The 16,825-nt window shown below is 45.5% G+C and overlaps 1 protein-coding gene across 2 annotated transcripts in view; it reads left to right on the top strand.

The window, feature by feature from the left end:
* Positions 1–16,825, top strand: part of ZNF366 (zinc finger protein 366) — a 69,621-nt gene that overhangs the window by 33,355 nt on the left and 19,441 nt on the right. For both annotated transcript variants that reach the window (XM_055421883.2, XM_055421884.2), the window contains exons 2-3: positions 12,028–13,376; positions 16,037–16,228. In XM_055421883.2, the coding sequence (XP_055277858.2) occupies positions 12,042–13,376; positions 16,037–16,228 (1,527 nt within the window). In that variant the 5' untranslated portion in view covers positions 12,028–12,041. The remainder of the gene's footprint in view (positions 1–12,027; positions 13,377–16,036; positions 16,229–16,825) is intronic.

Raw genomic sequence — 16,825 nt, 5'->3', positions numbered from 1 at the left:
TGGATGACCAACCAGTCTAATTAAGGGCAAAGGGGTAAGAGTTACTTTGCCCCATGTAGAAAATAGTGAAAGAGTGGTCTCCACTGGGTTGAGGGGATTTTAGAGACAAAGGGAACTGAATTGGACCTTGAAGGTCAGAGAGAGATATTTACACTTGATTTGCTTGGTGTATCAGAAGGGGAATATATTTAGCTACAAGCCACAGAACACTGAATACATTTTCTTAAGCAAGTAAAGGATTTATTTTCTTAAATAACAAGAAATGCAGCACCAAGTGGGTGCAGGAGTTCTACAGTGACACTTTTCCTCCTGCCTTCAGCCATACTTTGTGGAAGGCATTGTCATTCACCTTATCACTTCACTGTTCCAACGTGACTGCTCCATCTCCAGCCTCATATCCATGTTTCAGGCAGAAAAACGAGACAGGAAAGGATAAAGTGGGTGGTTTCTGCATTAGCACTGCAAAAGCTTTCTCAGAAGTTCCTAGCAGCCTTTGCTTACATCTCACTGGCCAAGACTGTGGCACAAGGCAACTCCTAACTGAAAGGATGTCTAGGAAGGGGAGTGTTCTTGCCAGGCACATCATCACCACAAGCAAAATTAGGGTGATGAATTTTCATAAGATGGAGTTGGCATTGGTATTAAAGAGATTTGGAAGAAAGGAGAAGTAAGATCTGGAAAAGTGGATGGACACTGTTGAAAGTAATCCTGGAGTAATGTGGTGGGCACTTGAACTAGAGTCCTAGATATGGGAATGGAGACAATGAGGTGCTAATAGTCATGTCAAAGGAACAATGAATAAAATGTTGTAAAAACCACCCAAGAATGAATGGTCAAGGTGGTTAGGTGTTGGCAAATTGAATTCTCGGTCCTTTTCTCTATGCAGAAAGTTAACATTTGGGGTGGATGAGAGAGAACTTATTAGAAAGGAGAAATTGATAAAGAAAAACCCCAGAGTCAGAGACATGCTAAAGCAATAACAAATCCTAAACTATATTACATTATATATTATTACATATAAAAACAGAATAAAATCATTTTAAGACTAGAAAATTACTGCAATTTTAAAATGAATCACTTAAAAATGTTAGTAAGTACCAGTCATTGTGCAAGTCAGAGAAGGCACAGAAAAGCTTGGGGACTAGTCCTGACCTCAAGGGGATCACAGCGTGGTGGGGAGGCAGATTGTTGCAATACTCTGGGAGGAAGCTACATCAAGGGTGTGGGTACAGACTTGGGGACTGAGAGGAAAGAGGGACTAACTCTATCTGAGAGCTGGAGCATGCTTTGTGCTTTGACATTTTATGATTATGCAGTGGCATAAATAGAATCATACTTTTAGTCTGAAAGAAGCTTTTAAGTTAACTACCTCGAGGTTCCAGGGTGGGGAGGACCTGACATTGCCCCAAATCCAACAATCTCATCCTTACCATCTCGGAGTTTCTTCTCAGTTCTGGGGAAAGAGCCAAGGAAAAACTCAGGGGTGGGTAGAACAGAGAAACTGGATTAGTCATATTTGAGTGTGATTCTGTAATTACTGTGAGTCCTGAAGTCAGACTTATCTTTCTGGGGAAATGACAGAGTTCAGTTGCTCAGTCATGTCCAACTTTTTGTGACCTCATGGACTGTAGCACAGCTGGCTTCTCTGTCCATCATTAACTCCCAGAGCTTGCTCAAACACATGTCCATCAAGACAGGGATGCCATCCAACCATCTCATTCTCTGTCGTCCTCTTCTCCTCCCGCCTTCAATCTTTCCCAGCGTCAGAGTCTTCTCCAATGCGTCGGCTCTTCGAATCAGGTGGCCAAAGTATTGGAGCTTCAGCTTCAGCATCAGTCCTTCCAATGAATATTCAGGACTGATTTCCTTTAGGATTGATTGGTTGGACCTCCTTGCAGTCCACGGGACTCTCAAGAGTCTTCTCCAACACCACAGTTCAAAAGCATCAATTCTTCAGCTTTCGTTATGGTCCAACTCACATCCATACATGACTACTGGAAAAACCATAGCTTTGACTAGATTGACCTTTGTTGGCAAAGTAATGTCTCTGCTTTTTAATATGCTGTCTAGGTTAGTCATAGCTTTTCTTCCAAACCTGAACTTTCAAGATTGAATGTAGTTTACCTGTGGTTGAATGTAGTTTATTTGTGACTTTCTTAATGCCGTTTCTGTGGTTGCTTATACTTATTTCCTTGATGATATAAGCCTGGGTCATAAAGCTGCATGCCCAAAGTATAAAACAGGGTAAACTCTGCTGACAGGTAAGCAGAGGAAGGTTTAGAGGTTCAGTGACTTGTCCAAGGTCAGAGGTAGAAATGTGGGCACCAGAACTCTAATTATTCTGCTGCCCAGGCATCAAAAGATGTTGGGCAGAAAAAGAGTCCAGAGAAACGTATAAAGAGAATTGTTCAGCTTTCAGAAGGAAGGGAATTTCAATACTAATTTTGTCTGAATATTTGCTGTTTGAAAGACAATATGCATTTTTATATTTTAAATGCAAGTATTTGAATAACCTGAACTGAACTGAACTGAACTGAAGTTACTCACAATATACAATTGTATAAGTTGAAAGGGTATGTAATTAAAAGACTCCTCTCTGTGCAGGGAGTTGTATAACTGAGCAGCATCTTCCTACAGACTCTGATGGAACTGTTCCCTCAGACTAGCGGCTAGACTTTCAAGCCTTCTTCCTCCAGTCATACAGTCTTTCTCTGGCGAGGCAACTACTACTACAAGATTCCTATATTTCTTTCCAAAAATAGGCTATGTGTACAAGTACATGAGGAGATGAGTCTATATATTTTATAAGTATATATATTTTTCAAGAATGGTTTTAGTGAGTAGAATGAATACAAGAATCAGCAATGAAGCAGGTCAATGAAAAAACTCTAAAAAGCATAAGGGAAAAAGGAATGATTATTCATCAGAAGGCAGAAAAAGGGCAGGAACCCTACCCATGTAAAAATAAAAAGAAAGGATGAGGTCACAGATCCATCTGCCCATTCAGTTCAGTTCAGTTCAGTTCAGTCGCTCAGTAATGTCCGACTCTTTGCGACCCCGTGAATCACAGCACGCCAGGCCTCCCTGTACATCACCAACTCCTGGAATTCACTCAAACTCATGTCCACTGAGTCGGTGATGCCATCCAGCCATCTCATCCTCTGTTGTCCCCTTCTCCTCCTGCCCTCAATCCCTCCCAGTATCAGAGTCTTTTCCAATGAGTCAACTCTTCGCATGAGGTGACCAAAGTATTGGAGTTTCAGCTTTAGCATCAGTCCTTCCAATGAACACGCAGGATCGATCTCCTTTAGAATGGACTGGTTGGATCTCCTTGCAGTCCAAGGGACTCGCAAGAGTCTTCTCCAACACCACAGTTCAAAAGCATCAATTCTTCGGCGATCAGCTTTCTTCACAGTCCAACTCTCACATCCGTACATGACCACTGGAAAAACCATAGCTTTGACTAGACGGACCTTTGTTGGCAAAATAATGTCTCTGCTTTTCAATATGCTATCTAGGTTGGTCATAACTTTCCTTCCAAGGAGTAAGCATCTTTTAATTTCATGGCTGCAATCACCATCTGCAGTGATTTTGGAGCCCAAAAAAATAAAGTCTGACACTGTTTCCATTGTTTCCCCATCTATTTCCCATGAAGTGATGGGACCAGATGCCATGATCTTAGTTTTCTGAATGTTGAGCTTTAAGCCAACTTTTTCACTCTCCTCTTTCACTTTCATCAAGAGGCTTTTTAGTTCCTCTTCACTTTCTGCCATAAGGGTGGTGTCATCTGCATGTCTGAGGTTATTGATATTTCTCCCGGCAATCTTGATTCCAGCTTGTGCTTGTTCCAGATGGGCACGTCCACAAAGCTAGTGAGTATTTGCCTGGAGATCACGGGGCACTTGGCATTGTTGAGTAAGCAAGAGAAATGGTGGTGGCCTGCCCTCCTGTGATATCGTTTGCTAGAATGGTGACACACTCCCTCAGAGGCCTCCCTCAGGCATGTGGTCACTGTCCCCGTGGGCATTTCCAGAGCCCTCCCACATTCATTCATTTCAGTGTTACAGGACATTCCATCTGCCAGGTCAGTAGAATAGGGCACACACTGGCCAAACATTCTGAGCCAGGATAAAGCAGAGGGGACCATGTTTTCTGGAAAGCACAATCCTAGTCATTGCCACACCTTCCCTAAAGCCCCTTCCTCGCTGGAGATGTTCTTGGCAGTTCATTGATGTGAAGTTGGCTCAGGATGAATTGGAACAGGCCATGTAAACCAGTTATTTCTTCTTTCATGTAATGGTAAAATTCTGCTTGGGATCATAGAGCAAGGGCAAGTTAACACATGGCATCTACCAAGTAAATTCCCAAGCAATTATTGAATGCCAACAATGGGCTTCCCTGGTGGCTCAGCTGGTAAAGAATTCGCCTGCAATGTGGGAGACCTGGGTTCGATCCCTGGGTTGGGAAGATCCCCTGGAGAAGGGAAAGGCTACCCACTCCAGTATTCTGGCCTGGAGAATTCCATGGTGTTGCAAAGAGTCAGATATGACTGAGTGACTTTCACTTTGGGCTTCCCTGATGGCTCCGAGGTTAAAGCGTCTGCCTCCAATGCGGGAGACCCCGGTTCGATCCCTGGGTCGGGAAGATCCCCTGGAGAAGGAAATGGTAACCCACTCCAGTATTCTTGCCTGGAGAATCCCATGGACGGAGAAGCCTGGTAGGCTACAGTCCACGGGGTCGCAAAGAGTCAGACATGACTGAGCGACGGAACGGAACGGAACAATGTATAAGGCAACATGCATGTTTCTGACTCTCTACCAGATTCTGTTAAAAATATAAGCTACCCACCCACATAGAAAGATGACTAGCAGCACAGGACCCAGTCAATGAGTGGAACAAACATGATAGACTTCAGAAAAGTGAGGAATGTTCTTCCAACTCTGGTGGAAAGGCAAGTTTCACCTCTGAGTCTCCATAAAGCCTCCAATAGGTTAGGTTCTTTCTACCTCCTGCCCTGTAGAAACTTGGGACACTCTGGTTAATGTCTTCAATGAAAGGTATCAGAGAAAGAAGATAGTTGGCTACACAGGTAGACTTCACAGAGTATCACCTCCTGGTGGGACTGCCATGACTCAGGATTTGGTCAGCAGGCTTGCAGATTCACCAGTTCCATTTTGTAAGAGACTCCACTAATCAGTATTGGGGGAAATGATTCATTCATAAGAGTGATCTATGGACCTAAATGTCAATACCAACCTATTAATTGACAAGGGGTTCAGTTCAGTTTGGTCACTCAGTCGTGTCCAACCCTTTGTGACCCCATGAATCACAGCATGCCAGACCTCCCTGTCCATCACCAACTTCTGGAGTTCACTCAAACTCATGTCCACTGAGTTGGTGATGCCATCCAGCCATCTCATTCTCCGTCGTCCCCGTCTCCTCCTGCCTCCAGTCGCTTCCAGCATCAGTCTTTTCCAACGAGTCAACTCTTCGCATGAGGTGGCCAAAGTATTGGAGTTTCAGCTTTAGCATCAGTCCTTCCAATGAACACCCAGGACTGATCTCCTTTAGAATGGACTGGTTGGATCTCCTTGCAGTCCAAGGGACTCTCAAGAGTCTTCTCCAGCACCACAGTTCAAAAGCATCAATTCTTCGGCGATCAGCTTTCTTCACAGTCCAACTCTCACATCCATATATGACCACGGGAAAAACCATAGCCTTGACTAGACGGACCTTTGTTGGCAAAGTAATGTCTCTGCTTTTCAATATGCTATCTAGGTTGGTCATAACTTTCCTTCCAAGGAATAAGCGTCTGTTAATTTCATGGTTGCAATCAGCATCCGCAGTGATTTTGGAGCCCAAAAAAATAAAGGGGTAGGAGCATATTTTCTAGTCACCAGAATGATCTTACACACTAATAGCAGAGTAACTTACATTTCAAAGAATGTTGGAGCAATTAGAGAAGACTATTTGCTGCACATGCAAGCAGGGCCAAAGATTAGAAGACCTGGAAGGATAGTTTAACACACAATCCCTGCCTCACAAAGTTCTTGCTGAATAGAATACATACAAAAACTAAAAAACCTGGTATCGGCCATATATAACATTTCCCCTTTGGATAGAGCAGGAATTTAGATCATCAAATTCTTAAAAACACATACCCCTCTTTATATACCATATGCGTGTTATTGGATGCTTTCCAAAGATATGAACTTATTAGAGTGTAGAGTCTGGTCATCTTAACTACTGCTGGGTATTTCTCAAATATCCTCAGTTATGTCTTTTATAGTATACAGAGGGGGCATTTTGTACGTTTCTTTTATATTTTTAAACTTATTTTGAATTTATGCACAGTAAAATTCATTTATTTTGTTCCATGAGTTTTGACAAATATGACAATTATGATACAAAATAGATTTTTGCTCCCCTTTCCACAAAACTATTGTCTTGAGTGACACTTTTAAAATAGGTTCCTTCCACACATGGCTCACTTCATCTATTATGTGTTGATTTTTACTACTTTTGCTTGCCAGAGGGTCACATTTTCTGGTATTATCTACCAATTCTAAGATCCAACAGACCAAATATGCTTTCATTTTCAGAGACAGACTAAATTCAGCTTTTAAACATGCATGTATTTATTGGCTTAGCTCGGAGTGGGTATATCAAGTTTACTTAATTTATGAACAAGAAATAACAACAAAATTGACATATATTCTAAAGATACTGCAAAGAAATTAGGAGAAAAATTCTAACATTCCAGTTGGAGCTCCATCCCTGAGTGATATATTAGCTCTGAGAGTTGGGAGAGAGAACTGCTAAGTCATTATCTCCAATTCATTTCCTTCCTTTAAATGGGTCACGAGGACAGTGATAACCCTACATGCTAGCAGCTGTTCCAGTGTGTAAGTAACTAGTGCTTTTCAGAAACTAGACCTAGGCATTAAGCACTTTCCTAAATGAAACCCACATTCATTTAACCTACGCAGGTTAGTAGCTGAATTTCTTGTTTTAAGAAGGACTCTTTAAAAGCATATCTATATCTATATGTAAATAGTATGTATACATGCTCATTATGGACAATTTAAACAATGGAAAACTAAATTTGACTTTATGTTATGTCTTGGTGGTATTTAGGAACTTAAAAAAAACCATGATGTGAGTTCAATTAACTATTGCACATGTGAATAGGTCTCATCACCACTTAGTTTCTGACCAACCTAGGAGACTCAACTCATGCTATGGGCGGATAGATTACTTTTTATAATAAAATGAAAGGAATTCAGGTTTACAAACTAAACAGGGGACACAGGAGCATCCAGAAGGGCCCTGGGGTCTGGCTACCAGGCATCTGATTCCCTCTTCTGGAGTCTACGTCTAACCCAGGGAGTGACAAGGCAGACCATTTATTTCTTTAGAACACAATGCTCTACCTGCCAGATGCATACAGAGATCCTTCTGTTCCTGCCAACATCAGGAACTCAAGACTGAATCATTACTTGCCAAACACCTGCAGATGAGGAACTCAGCACTACAACCACATATATAGTAGGACAATTATGTTGAATCATCAGAATGTTTAATTCTAAGATTCAGAGTCTTTTTCTGTTATCACAAATTCAGAAAGAACCTGGTGATCCAATAAAATCCCATTTTGGAGGAGCCTTATAATAATACCCCTCTGTATGAATAGAGGTTGGCAGTCAATCTGCGTATCTCCCTTCCTGCCTTCCTGTTATCCTCCCACGACTCCCCACCCTTTGCTGCTCTCACTGCTGCTTCTTACGCATCAACTTCTCCTCCACTTGCACCTCCTCTCTGCTTCCATCTTTGTTGAGGTCAGCGCTGCAGGGCTGACCCCGTAAATACAATACCACTCTCTCAAACTAAAAGGGAAGCCAGCATCTCCAATAGTAAAATGTAATGTTTTCCAAGGAAACACTGGAAACCTTCAAGGAATAAAGAATATCAGAGAATATATTCTTTCACCAATTTCAGAATGAATAGAAATCAGTGTTGTGGAATGAGGATAAACAGATCTGCCCCTGGGATGCTGACTCAGAGTGACTCTTCTAACAGCATTTACTGGACTGAACTTCCATTCCAATGAGAACCACAAAATACCAGTAATTTTATCTGGGGGATATTTATATTTTGGTGCAGTAGGTGAATTCCCAATAAAAGGGCATTATTAGAAGAATTTTTTCCCCCAAAACTAAATGTAGTTTCTTCTTGGTTAAGCCTTGTATTTCTAATTGGTCTTTACGGTTCAAAGAGGAGATTTTGTTTTTGTTTTTAAAATCCATTCATTCCCCATTTCCTCAAAAACTAACTCTCATGGGTAACACCTGTTAGAGAAGACATCCTGAACCCCATTTTCCTCTAAAGTAGATCAAACCCAATATTCTCCTCCTCCAACCATTTGCTTTGTGACTTACAGCCTATTGGGTTTGGTGGCTGAGTATACATGGAAGAAAGCCAGGACCTTAGAACATTCTCTGACTAGAGCAATGAAAATGCATGATTATTCTAAGGCCGCTGCCTCTTCACCCTCACGTTAGTACAAAGGATAGACTGCTACTAACTTCCCAGACATTTCCTTGGGGTGGAAGAGTGAGGGTAATCACCCACTCCTGGTTTATACTTTACAGTTTCAATCCAGGGGTCTTTCTAACTGTCGCCTTTTGGACTTTTCAGGCACCTCTTTTCTGACTGAGTTGCAGAAACTTGTACTCTAGTATTAGTACAGCCAGGATTTAGAGCTTACCCTGAACCTGAGAGTCAATTCAGAGAATGATATCCTTGGGAACTGAGCCAAACAAAAGCACACGCAAGGTGTATATATTGGGTTCTGCCCACAGTGACTGCCGGAGAATTTATGTGTCCTCATGGTCTGATCAGGGACGTCCCCCTAAAGTTACCTGCAGTCTATATAAATGTAAGATATAATAAAATTCAACATAAAAATTTCCATATGGAGACTTTAAGAATAAAAGTAAGAACCATTCATTTCTTCTCTCATCCCACAGCAGTTTATTGAGCGCCTGCCTTGTGCCAGGTGTCATGTTGGGGACTGGAAACCAGCAGTGCATCCAACAGACCCAGTCTGTGCCCTCACAGTCCAGCAGGAACTGCAAGATCTGGTTTGCCAGTGTTGACCCAGCACTGTCCCAGTGTCTGAGACTTCGAGTTTGACATACAGGTCCTCTGTCTCTGGGAAAGTGGCCTCTTATATTAGGCGGGGACAATTCCTCAGCTTCCCACAGACTGGCTAAAATAGCTCATGAGACCACCCCGTCCCCTTTGTCCCAACCCAATCCCAAAACCCTTTTGTAACCAAAGTCATCTGCTATGAATGTAAGACTTGAAGATATGCCCATAATAGTAAAGAGCCATAGAGAAGGGATGAGAGAGCATCCTTACACTAGAAGGTCATCTCCATACTAAGTAAATACACTCATCCTGGTCTTTCCCATTGGCGTTTTTGAGTGTGGTTCACAGTGCCTGCTGGGACAAGACCAACTTGAGGCAAACAGGTATAGCCTTGGTTTGAGGAGGCCAAAATGCCAGTCACTATTGCCCAAGAGCTTCAGCTTGGAAAACAGAGATGAGGTCAGTTGGCTTCAATCCCTGATAACCACCTCAGGCCTCCTTTCCTGTCTATCCTTTCTTACCACGCGAGAATACAGTACTAAACTGTCCAGTGTTAATAAGCTTTCACAAACACACCCTATTTTAAGTATCCAACAACCCCATGGGGATATTCCAATCCTTATTTCATGGATGAGAAAATCAAACCTCCAAATTAACTTCTCATTTTCCCACAGTTGCTAACACAAAGCTAGCATTCAAACCCGGATCCCCAGGCTTCAAACCAATGCTCTTTGCATTCTCCCATAGCTGTCTACTTTGACAATCTCAGTTCTTTATTTTTGCACATTATTTCAGCACATCCTGGTAGAGAACTGGCTTCTAACCTGCTGTTTTTCTGGGAGCAGTCACAGACTATTGGCCAGAGGAGGGCCTGCAGTTCCCTACCCCCTGTGCTGACCCATGCCTCTCTTGCCTCCTGCATGGGAATCCCACATCTTTCATGGATGCCAGTGGAGCTATTTTTAGAGATAGAGGGGAACGTGTAGGTTGCACACATTCAGGTCTTTCAGAGTCTGTTAATATTTTTTCAGAGGCCATTCAGGGTTTTAAGTTGACTGATAAAAGGCCTCCTGAGGAGACATCTGTTCTCTGATCTCCCCTTCAATACTCCCCATCCCTGATATGGACTAGGTTTTGGGCTGTAATTCTTTTACATCCCCTCCCCGCTCCCGCCCAGGGCCCTCTTTGTCACCTTAGATTGAAAAGACAGGGATAATAATAACTAGCAGCAGCTACAGCTGACTTCTGTCTCAAGAAGGTCAGGAGGAAGCAGATCTAGTTCTCCTTGACCTCTGTAGGGATCAGCAGTGCTCCTTAAGATGTTCATGCAGGAAGGGGCTGCTGCTTTACAAGTCTGGGGAAATGTCCATGGATGAATCTCAATGCTTTTTGAAACCTCCTGAGTTACAATTTTATTCTAGAGAAGGCAGACCACTATTTTAGAGGTGGGGTATATATATGCAGAAGTCAGAAACTGGGGGGAAAATTTCTGCCATATTAAAATAGGGAGGGAATTCAAATGTAAAATCTCTGAATTTGCAGACATAATTCTGCGTTCATGTTAAAAATCACATCATCTCTGTTCAATAATGTTTCTTCACTTTAGTAGGTCAGTGGTGACAAAATAAAATTGAATTTGCCTCACCAGGGACTACAGAAAATCATTGGTCCTCTCACCTCTGGAACCCTCACACTGCACTGCTCAGCAAGTGGTCATTCCCCGGGGCCAGAGCCCTGTGTGAATCCAGAACCTATCCCAGCCCTGTCTTCAGTGGCTCGAGGCCAGACCTGACTCCTGACCAGGCTGAGTGGTTCTGTGAGAGTGTCTGCTGAGCAAAGGGGGCCAATCCCATTCAGGCCCAGAAGATCTAGGTAGAAAGGGCCTTTGCTGGAAATGTAAAGTCAGCCATCTGGTTCTCTCCACCTGTACACAAGCAAGGAGGCTACAAGACTGGCAAGGAGACATGTGTGAGGAAGCATGGCCCCTGGCTGAGATTCTGGCCCCAGAGGCTCTCACAGACATGCCAGGGAAATCACAGTACCACAGGAGTCACCAGTACCAAAGATCAAGCTCTATGTGACGCCTGTGTGAAGGAAGAGACACAAGTACAGTCTGAGAGACTCACAATCTTGGAATTTTTTTCCCCTGAAGTTGCTTAGGTAGAATGCATAGATTGCCAGAATGACTGTCAACACTGAAGTATATGCTTTTCTTAATCACATTGATCTTGTCTGCTCAATATACCCTAGCAGTCTTGCTTAGGGTGGATACTCAGGTAGTCTGAGATCTGTAAACAGTAAAGTCTCCTCTCCTGGGTGGCCTTCAGTATCCCCATTCCCCAGCAGCAAGGGCCCTTAGACAGGGAGAGGCAGTGGAGATCAATTCACTTAGAGAAGAAATGATCCTAAAAGACATTTAAATCGCCATTTGGCAGATGCAATTGCATCTCAAGCTGAAAGGAGGTGTTCCAGTTCTGACTCCTGAACTGAGTAGAAGTGGGATTTCAGAATGTCACTTCATCTCTCTGGGCCTTGGTACTCTCATCTTAGATGGGGAAAATGCCCGATGAATTCTCAGGTTTCTTCTCAATCCAGCCCGTTTTCAAATCCTACCCCCAACCCAGCCCCAGCTATGGTTTTGTTTCTGTGGATTTTCACTGGAGCCCTAGGGTCCCACTCCAAGAGGCCAGTGTTTTCTACATTAGTAACCGAGTTTGCAAGGGGGAAAAAATGATATTTTAAACAGCCTTAGGATAAACGGGGATGGGTATTAAACAAACATTACTCTCTATAAATTGGTACTGACATCTAGCCAAAAATTTTAATGAAAAAAAGGAATTTTTTAAAAAACAATAAATTTCTTTCTCTTTAAAGGAAAATTGCCACGGATGCAGAAGGAACTGAAGATGGTCAAAGACGAAGATGTGCATTTCAGTTTGGGTGTGAAGAGGGCCCCCTCGTTTCCCCACGGCCTGCAGCCCGTGGTTTCCCGAGGGAAGGCTCCCCCAGGACACCCCTTCCCGGAAGCCCTCCGGGGGCCGTTTTCCCAGTTCCGGTACGAGCCTCCTCCAGGAGAGCTAGACGGATTCCCAGGGGTCTTTGAAGGAGGAGGGTCTCGCAAACGCAAGAGCATGCCCACCAAGATGCCCTATAACCACCCCGCGGAAGAAGTGGCTCTCGCCCTGCACCCCGAGGAGAGCAAGAACCCGGGGGCTCCGGACCTCCGCCTGCTCTTCCCGCCGCCGCCACCGCGGCCCAAGTACGACTCGCGGATGATCGACCTGTGCAACGTGGGCTTCCAGTTCTACCGCAACCTGGGGCACCTGGGCGGCAAAGCAGTCAAGCAGGAGCTCGTGAAGCCCAGCGCCGTGTGGCCTGCGCCTGCGGCCCCTCCGTTTCTGCCCGCGCCCTACCCCTACTACCCCAAGGTGGCCCCGGGCCTCGTGTTCCCCTTCTTCGTGCCCTCGGCCTCGCCCTTCCCCTTCAGCCGGCACACCTTCCTGCCCAAGCGGCCGCCGGAGCCGCCGCTGCCGCGCAAAGCCGAGCCGCCCGAGAGCGAGGAGACCAAGCAGAAGGTGGAGCGGGTGGACGTGAACGTGCAGATCGACGACAGCTACTACGTGGACGTGGGTGGCGCGCAGAAGCGCTGGCAGTGCCCCACCTGCGAGAAGTCCTACACCTCCAAGTACAACCTGGTGACCCACATCCTGGGCCACAGCGGCATCAAGCCGCATGCGTGCAGCCGCTGCGGGAAGCTCTTCAAGCAGCTGAGCCACCTGCACACCCACATGCTGACGCACCAGGGCACCCGGCCCCACAAGTGCCAGGTGTGCCACAAGGCCTTCACGCAGACCAGCCACCTGAAGCGCCACATGATGCAGCACAGCGAGGTGAAGCCGCACAACTGCCGCGTGTGCGGCCGGGGCTTCGCCTACCCCAGCGAGCTCAAGGCCCACGAGGCCAAGCACGCCAGCGGACGCGAGAACATCTGCGTGGAGTGCGGCCTCGACTTCCCCACCCTGGCCCAGCTGAAGAGGCACCTCACCACGCACCGGGGCCCCATCCAGTACAACTGCTCCGAATGCGACAAGACCTTCCAGTACCCCAGCCAGCTGCAGAACCACATGATGAAGCACAAGGACATCCGGCCCTACATCTGCTCCGAGTGTGGCATGGAGTTCGTGCAGCCCCACCACCTCAAGCAGCACTCCCTCACCCACAAGGTACTGAGCGCTCCCGGCCAGGGGCGGGGCTCCCGGCCAGGGGCGGGGCTGGCCCGTCTTTGGAGGAGAGGACCCAGGAGCCCTGCGTGGCTCCCCACCCCTAACACGTGTAGAGCCCTAATGTTCTTCCTCACCTTGAAATGGGAGAGAATGAGGTGCCCAACCATCAAGCCCTTTCCCATCTAGACTTCTAGGGTCTCAGGTGGGCCGAAAAAGAAATAATGCGGTTTGGAGAGGAGGTTGAGGAAAGATGAAGGACACGTCACAGCGGGTCCTTGTGCTGTTGCTTCTTAGCCTCCCAGATTTCCTAAGATTTCATTTCTGGAAACTTCATCCAGGGCACTAGCATGAGTGTGTCATCAGCCCCAACTACCCAAGACCAGCTTTGCACCTGGGATACACTAGTCAGAGCCTTCTAGAAAACTCTGGAAAATTCTCTTTGTCTTTTTCTGCTGAACCTGTGGCTACCTTTTGGTTTAGTTTCTCCTTTCAACTGCTTCATTTACGGGTGACTCTGAGGGGAGCAGAGTCTTGGCCTGGGTCGAGCAGGGTCCGTGCTTCCCCACTGAGCTTCTGCCACTTGGTTGCAGCACTCTGTGGTTTGTATTATAGGAGGCATGAATGCATCTGTCTCTTCTGGGTTTGGTTTTCTCTTCCCCAGTCTCAGATCTTCAAGGAGAAATATAGGCCCACATGTCTGCCTTCAGCCTAGTTTGCAACCAAAGCCCTGGAGTCACTCAGGATGAACTAAAACAAGTCCCCAGTGTGTCCCTGAAATCTTACCCAGCTAAGCTAACCTAGGTCTACTTTGAGCTTCCAAGAGGGGACGCTTGCCCCACTGACCTCTACTCTATCACCCTTGACTTCAAGTGGTTTTCTTGGCAGGAGATACTTCTAGCGAGCCAGAGTTGCTAAAACATTCTTTCATTCTGAAGGGTCAGTGGAGGACTTTGCCCAGCCAAGATAATATTTCTGCTCTGGCTTTGTGGGTTTCATCTGATCGGTTAAGACCAAACACAGACAAAATGTGTAGCTGCCTTGGCTCTGCACAAACAGCTGCCCTGCAAAAGGCTCCTTAGAAACCCGGAGAGGAGGTGCCTGCCTAGAGCAGGAGCCATCAACAAAGAGCCTGAACTGAGAGGCAGCCGCCAGAGGGACTGTGTGCTGATTTCAGGGATTCCTGTATATGTGGAAAAGGAATCAGATACATTGGAGAATGTATAAAACTTCTGGAAGATTGTTCCTGTACTTGGATATATGATCTAGTTATCATCTCAATCACAACCAAGTATAGGAATAATCTTGAGAATAAAGATCCTGAAGTAAATTTTAAAACTCACTAAGAAAATAGTTTTTGTTAATAATTTTAAACTCACTATTTGAGTATGCAACACATTTTAAAAATTCATCTTCTTAGGAGGACATTAAAATTTAGATCTCTCCATTAGCATAAATCCTTTCTCATCTGCAGTCACCTAGAATAGACAGTATTCCAGTTAGAAAGAGCCCAGCACTCCATTTGAGTGCTTCATCCAGAAAGGCTGAGGGACCCAACTAGGTTTATTCAGTCAATAAATGGCTAGGCAGGGACCCAAACTTCCACCCTTTAGTGCCATGGGCTCACCAAAATTGAGGAGTGGTACTTTCTTGTACCATGTCCCTAATTAAAGAAATAGAAATATAGGCAGAGAGAACCTTGGAACAACCCCCCGCCCTAGTCCCTATGAATGAATACCAGGCCATACGGGGTTTATAAGGTACAGTTGTTAGCTAAAGACTTGTCTAAACCTGTAATAACCCTAGTTTTATTACCATGGATCTCCACGTTTTCTCCCCAAAAGTCATTCTGGGTCAAAATTTCTTGCAGCAGCCGTTTCAGGGAAGCACTGGTTGGCCAGGATTACATAATATTCTACTCACGCCAGGAATGAGTCCCTAGACCTGCTTTCAGTTGAGGGCGTCGACGCTTAAGTATTCAAACACTTCTCCACAAACAGCAGGGAAACTAGAAAAATCTTCTTTCCTGTTTTCTAATCGACAAAGCTATCCTCTGCCAAATTTCTCTGTCAGACAGAATCTGGCTTGGAGGAGCTTCATAGTTAAATCACACCGAGGCCACCATGGCCTGTGGGAACCCAGGGTACCATCTCAAGAGGTGATTATCAAGCTGTGATTTTTTTGGTGTGGATCTGATGTTTTTGAATTTTCAAGTCCATTAATGAGAACTCAAGAGAACGTTGGTTTTCATACGGGAAATATTATAAGTTTAGGAGGTTTTGTTTTTTCATTATCATGAAAGCTGGATTAGAGACTCATTTTATATAACATTCCTCAGTGTTCTTACCCAAATCCTATTAATCCCCAAGAGCTGTTACTGCAGAATTAACCCCAAGCAAGCAGCAGGAACAACAGAAGCAATAGCCGTCTTTTCCTCTAACCGTCTGGCTAGTTTATGGTTTTCAGAAGAAAATAAAAGATTATGTAATCAACACTTTTTAAGAAAATAATTATTTGACAAGGCTATGGCCATACTGTTTGGAACTTAACATCTCACCAAATTCTTGGTGGATTTATGTGTCAGAGAGAAAAGCAAAGACTGCTGTCCTGATGACAGTCTGTACCAGCTCACCATGGTTCTTTTGAATCTTGCCTCCTTGCAGGGCGTGAAGGAGCACAAATGTGGGATCTGCGGGCGCGAGTTCACGCTGCTGGCCAACATGAAGAGACACGTGCTGATCCACACCAACATCCGCGCCTTCCAGTGTCACCTCTGCTACAAGAGCTTTGTGCAGAAACAGACCCTGAAGGCTCACATGATCGTCCACTCGGACGTGAAGCCCTTCAAATGCAAGGTGAGCGGTGGGCCTGAGGGAGTGCGGAGAGGAAGGGCTCAGCGCGTGTGTGTGTGGTCAGTGGTGTTCAACTCTTTGGGACCCTGTGCCCTGTAGCCCTTCAGGCTCCTCTGTCCGGGGAATTTTTTAGGCAAGAATACTGGAGCAGGTTGCCATTTCCTACTCCAGGGAGTCTTCCTGACCCAGGGATCACACCCACATCTCCTGAGTCTCCTGCATTGGCAGGCGGATTCTTTACCCCTGAGCCACCTGGAAATCCCAGGAGAGCTCAAAGGGCTCTGCAAACGTGGGGGGAAAAGTCTCCAGGGAACCTTGTCCGCAGTCTCCTCAGAAGGGCCTCGGCAGCTCAGCGTACGTCTGCGGCCAGATCCAGGCCATCTGCTGTGTCTCCGCCACAGCTGTGCTCAGCTGTGCCCCAGGAGTTGCCCCTTGTCTCCCTGTGGAATCGGTCAGTGTGCAGGGCCTGGAAGCAGCCAGTCCCAGGAGAGCTGAGGGTGGAAGGTCCATTTGGAGATTGAGGTCTTTACAGGATGAAGGTGATGTGGAGGGCTCCTGTTTTAGAAGGCAGCAACCAGGTGCAGCGCTCTTCCCCTGACA

Source organism: Moschus berezovskii, chromosome 18 (assembly GCF_049115385.1).
Source record: "Moschus berezovskii isolate FMDL1 chromosome 18, NW_MosBer_1.0, whole genome shotgun sequence".
Taxonomy (NCBI): domain Eukaryota; kingdom Metazoa; phylum Chordata; class Mammalia; order Artiodactyla; family Moschidae; genus Moschus; species Moschus berezovskii.
The sequence above is the reverse complement of the archived record's forward strand: the minus strand, read 5'-3'. Positions and strand labels throughout refer to the sequence as shown.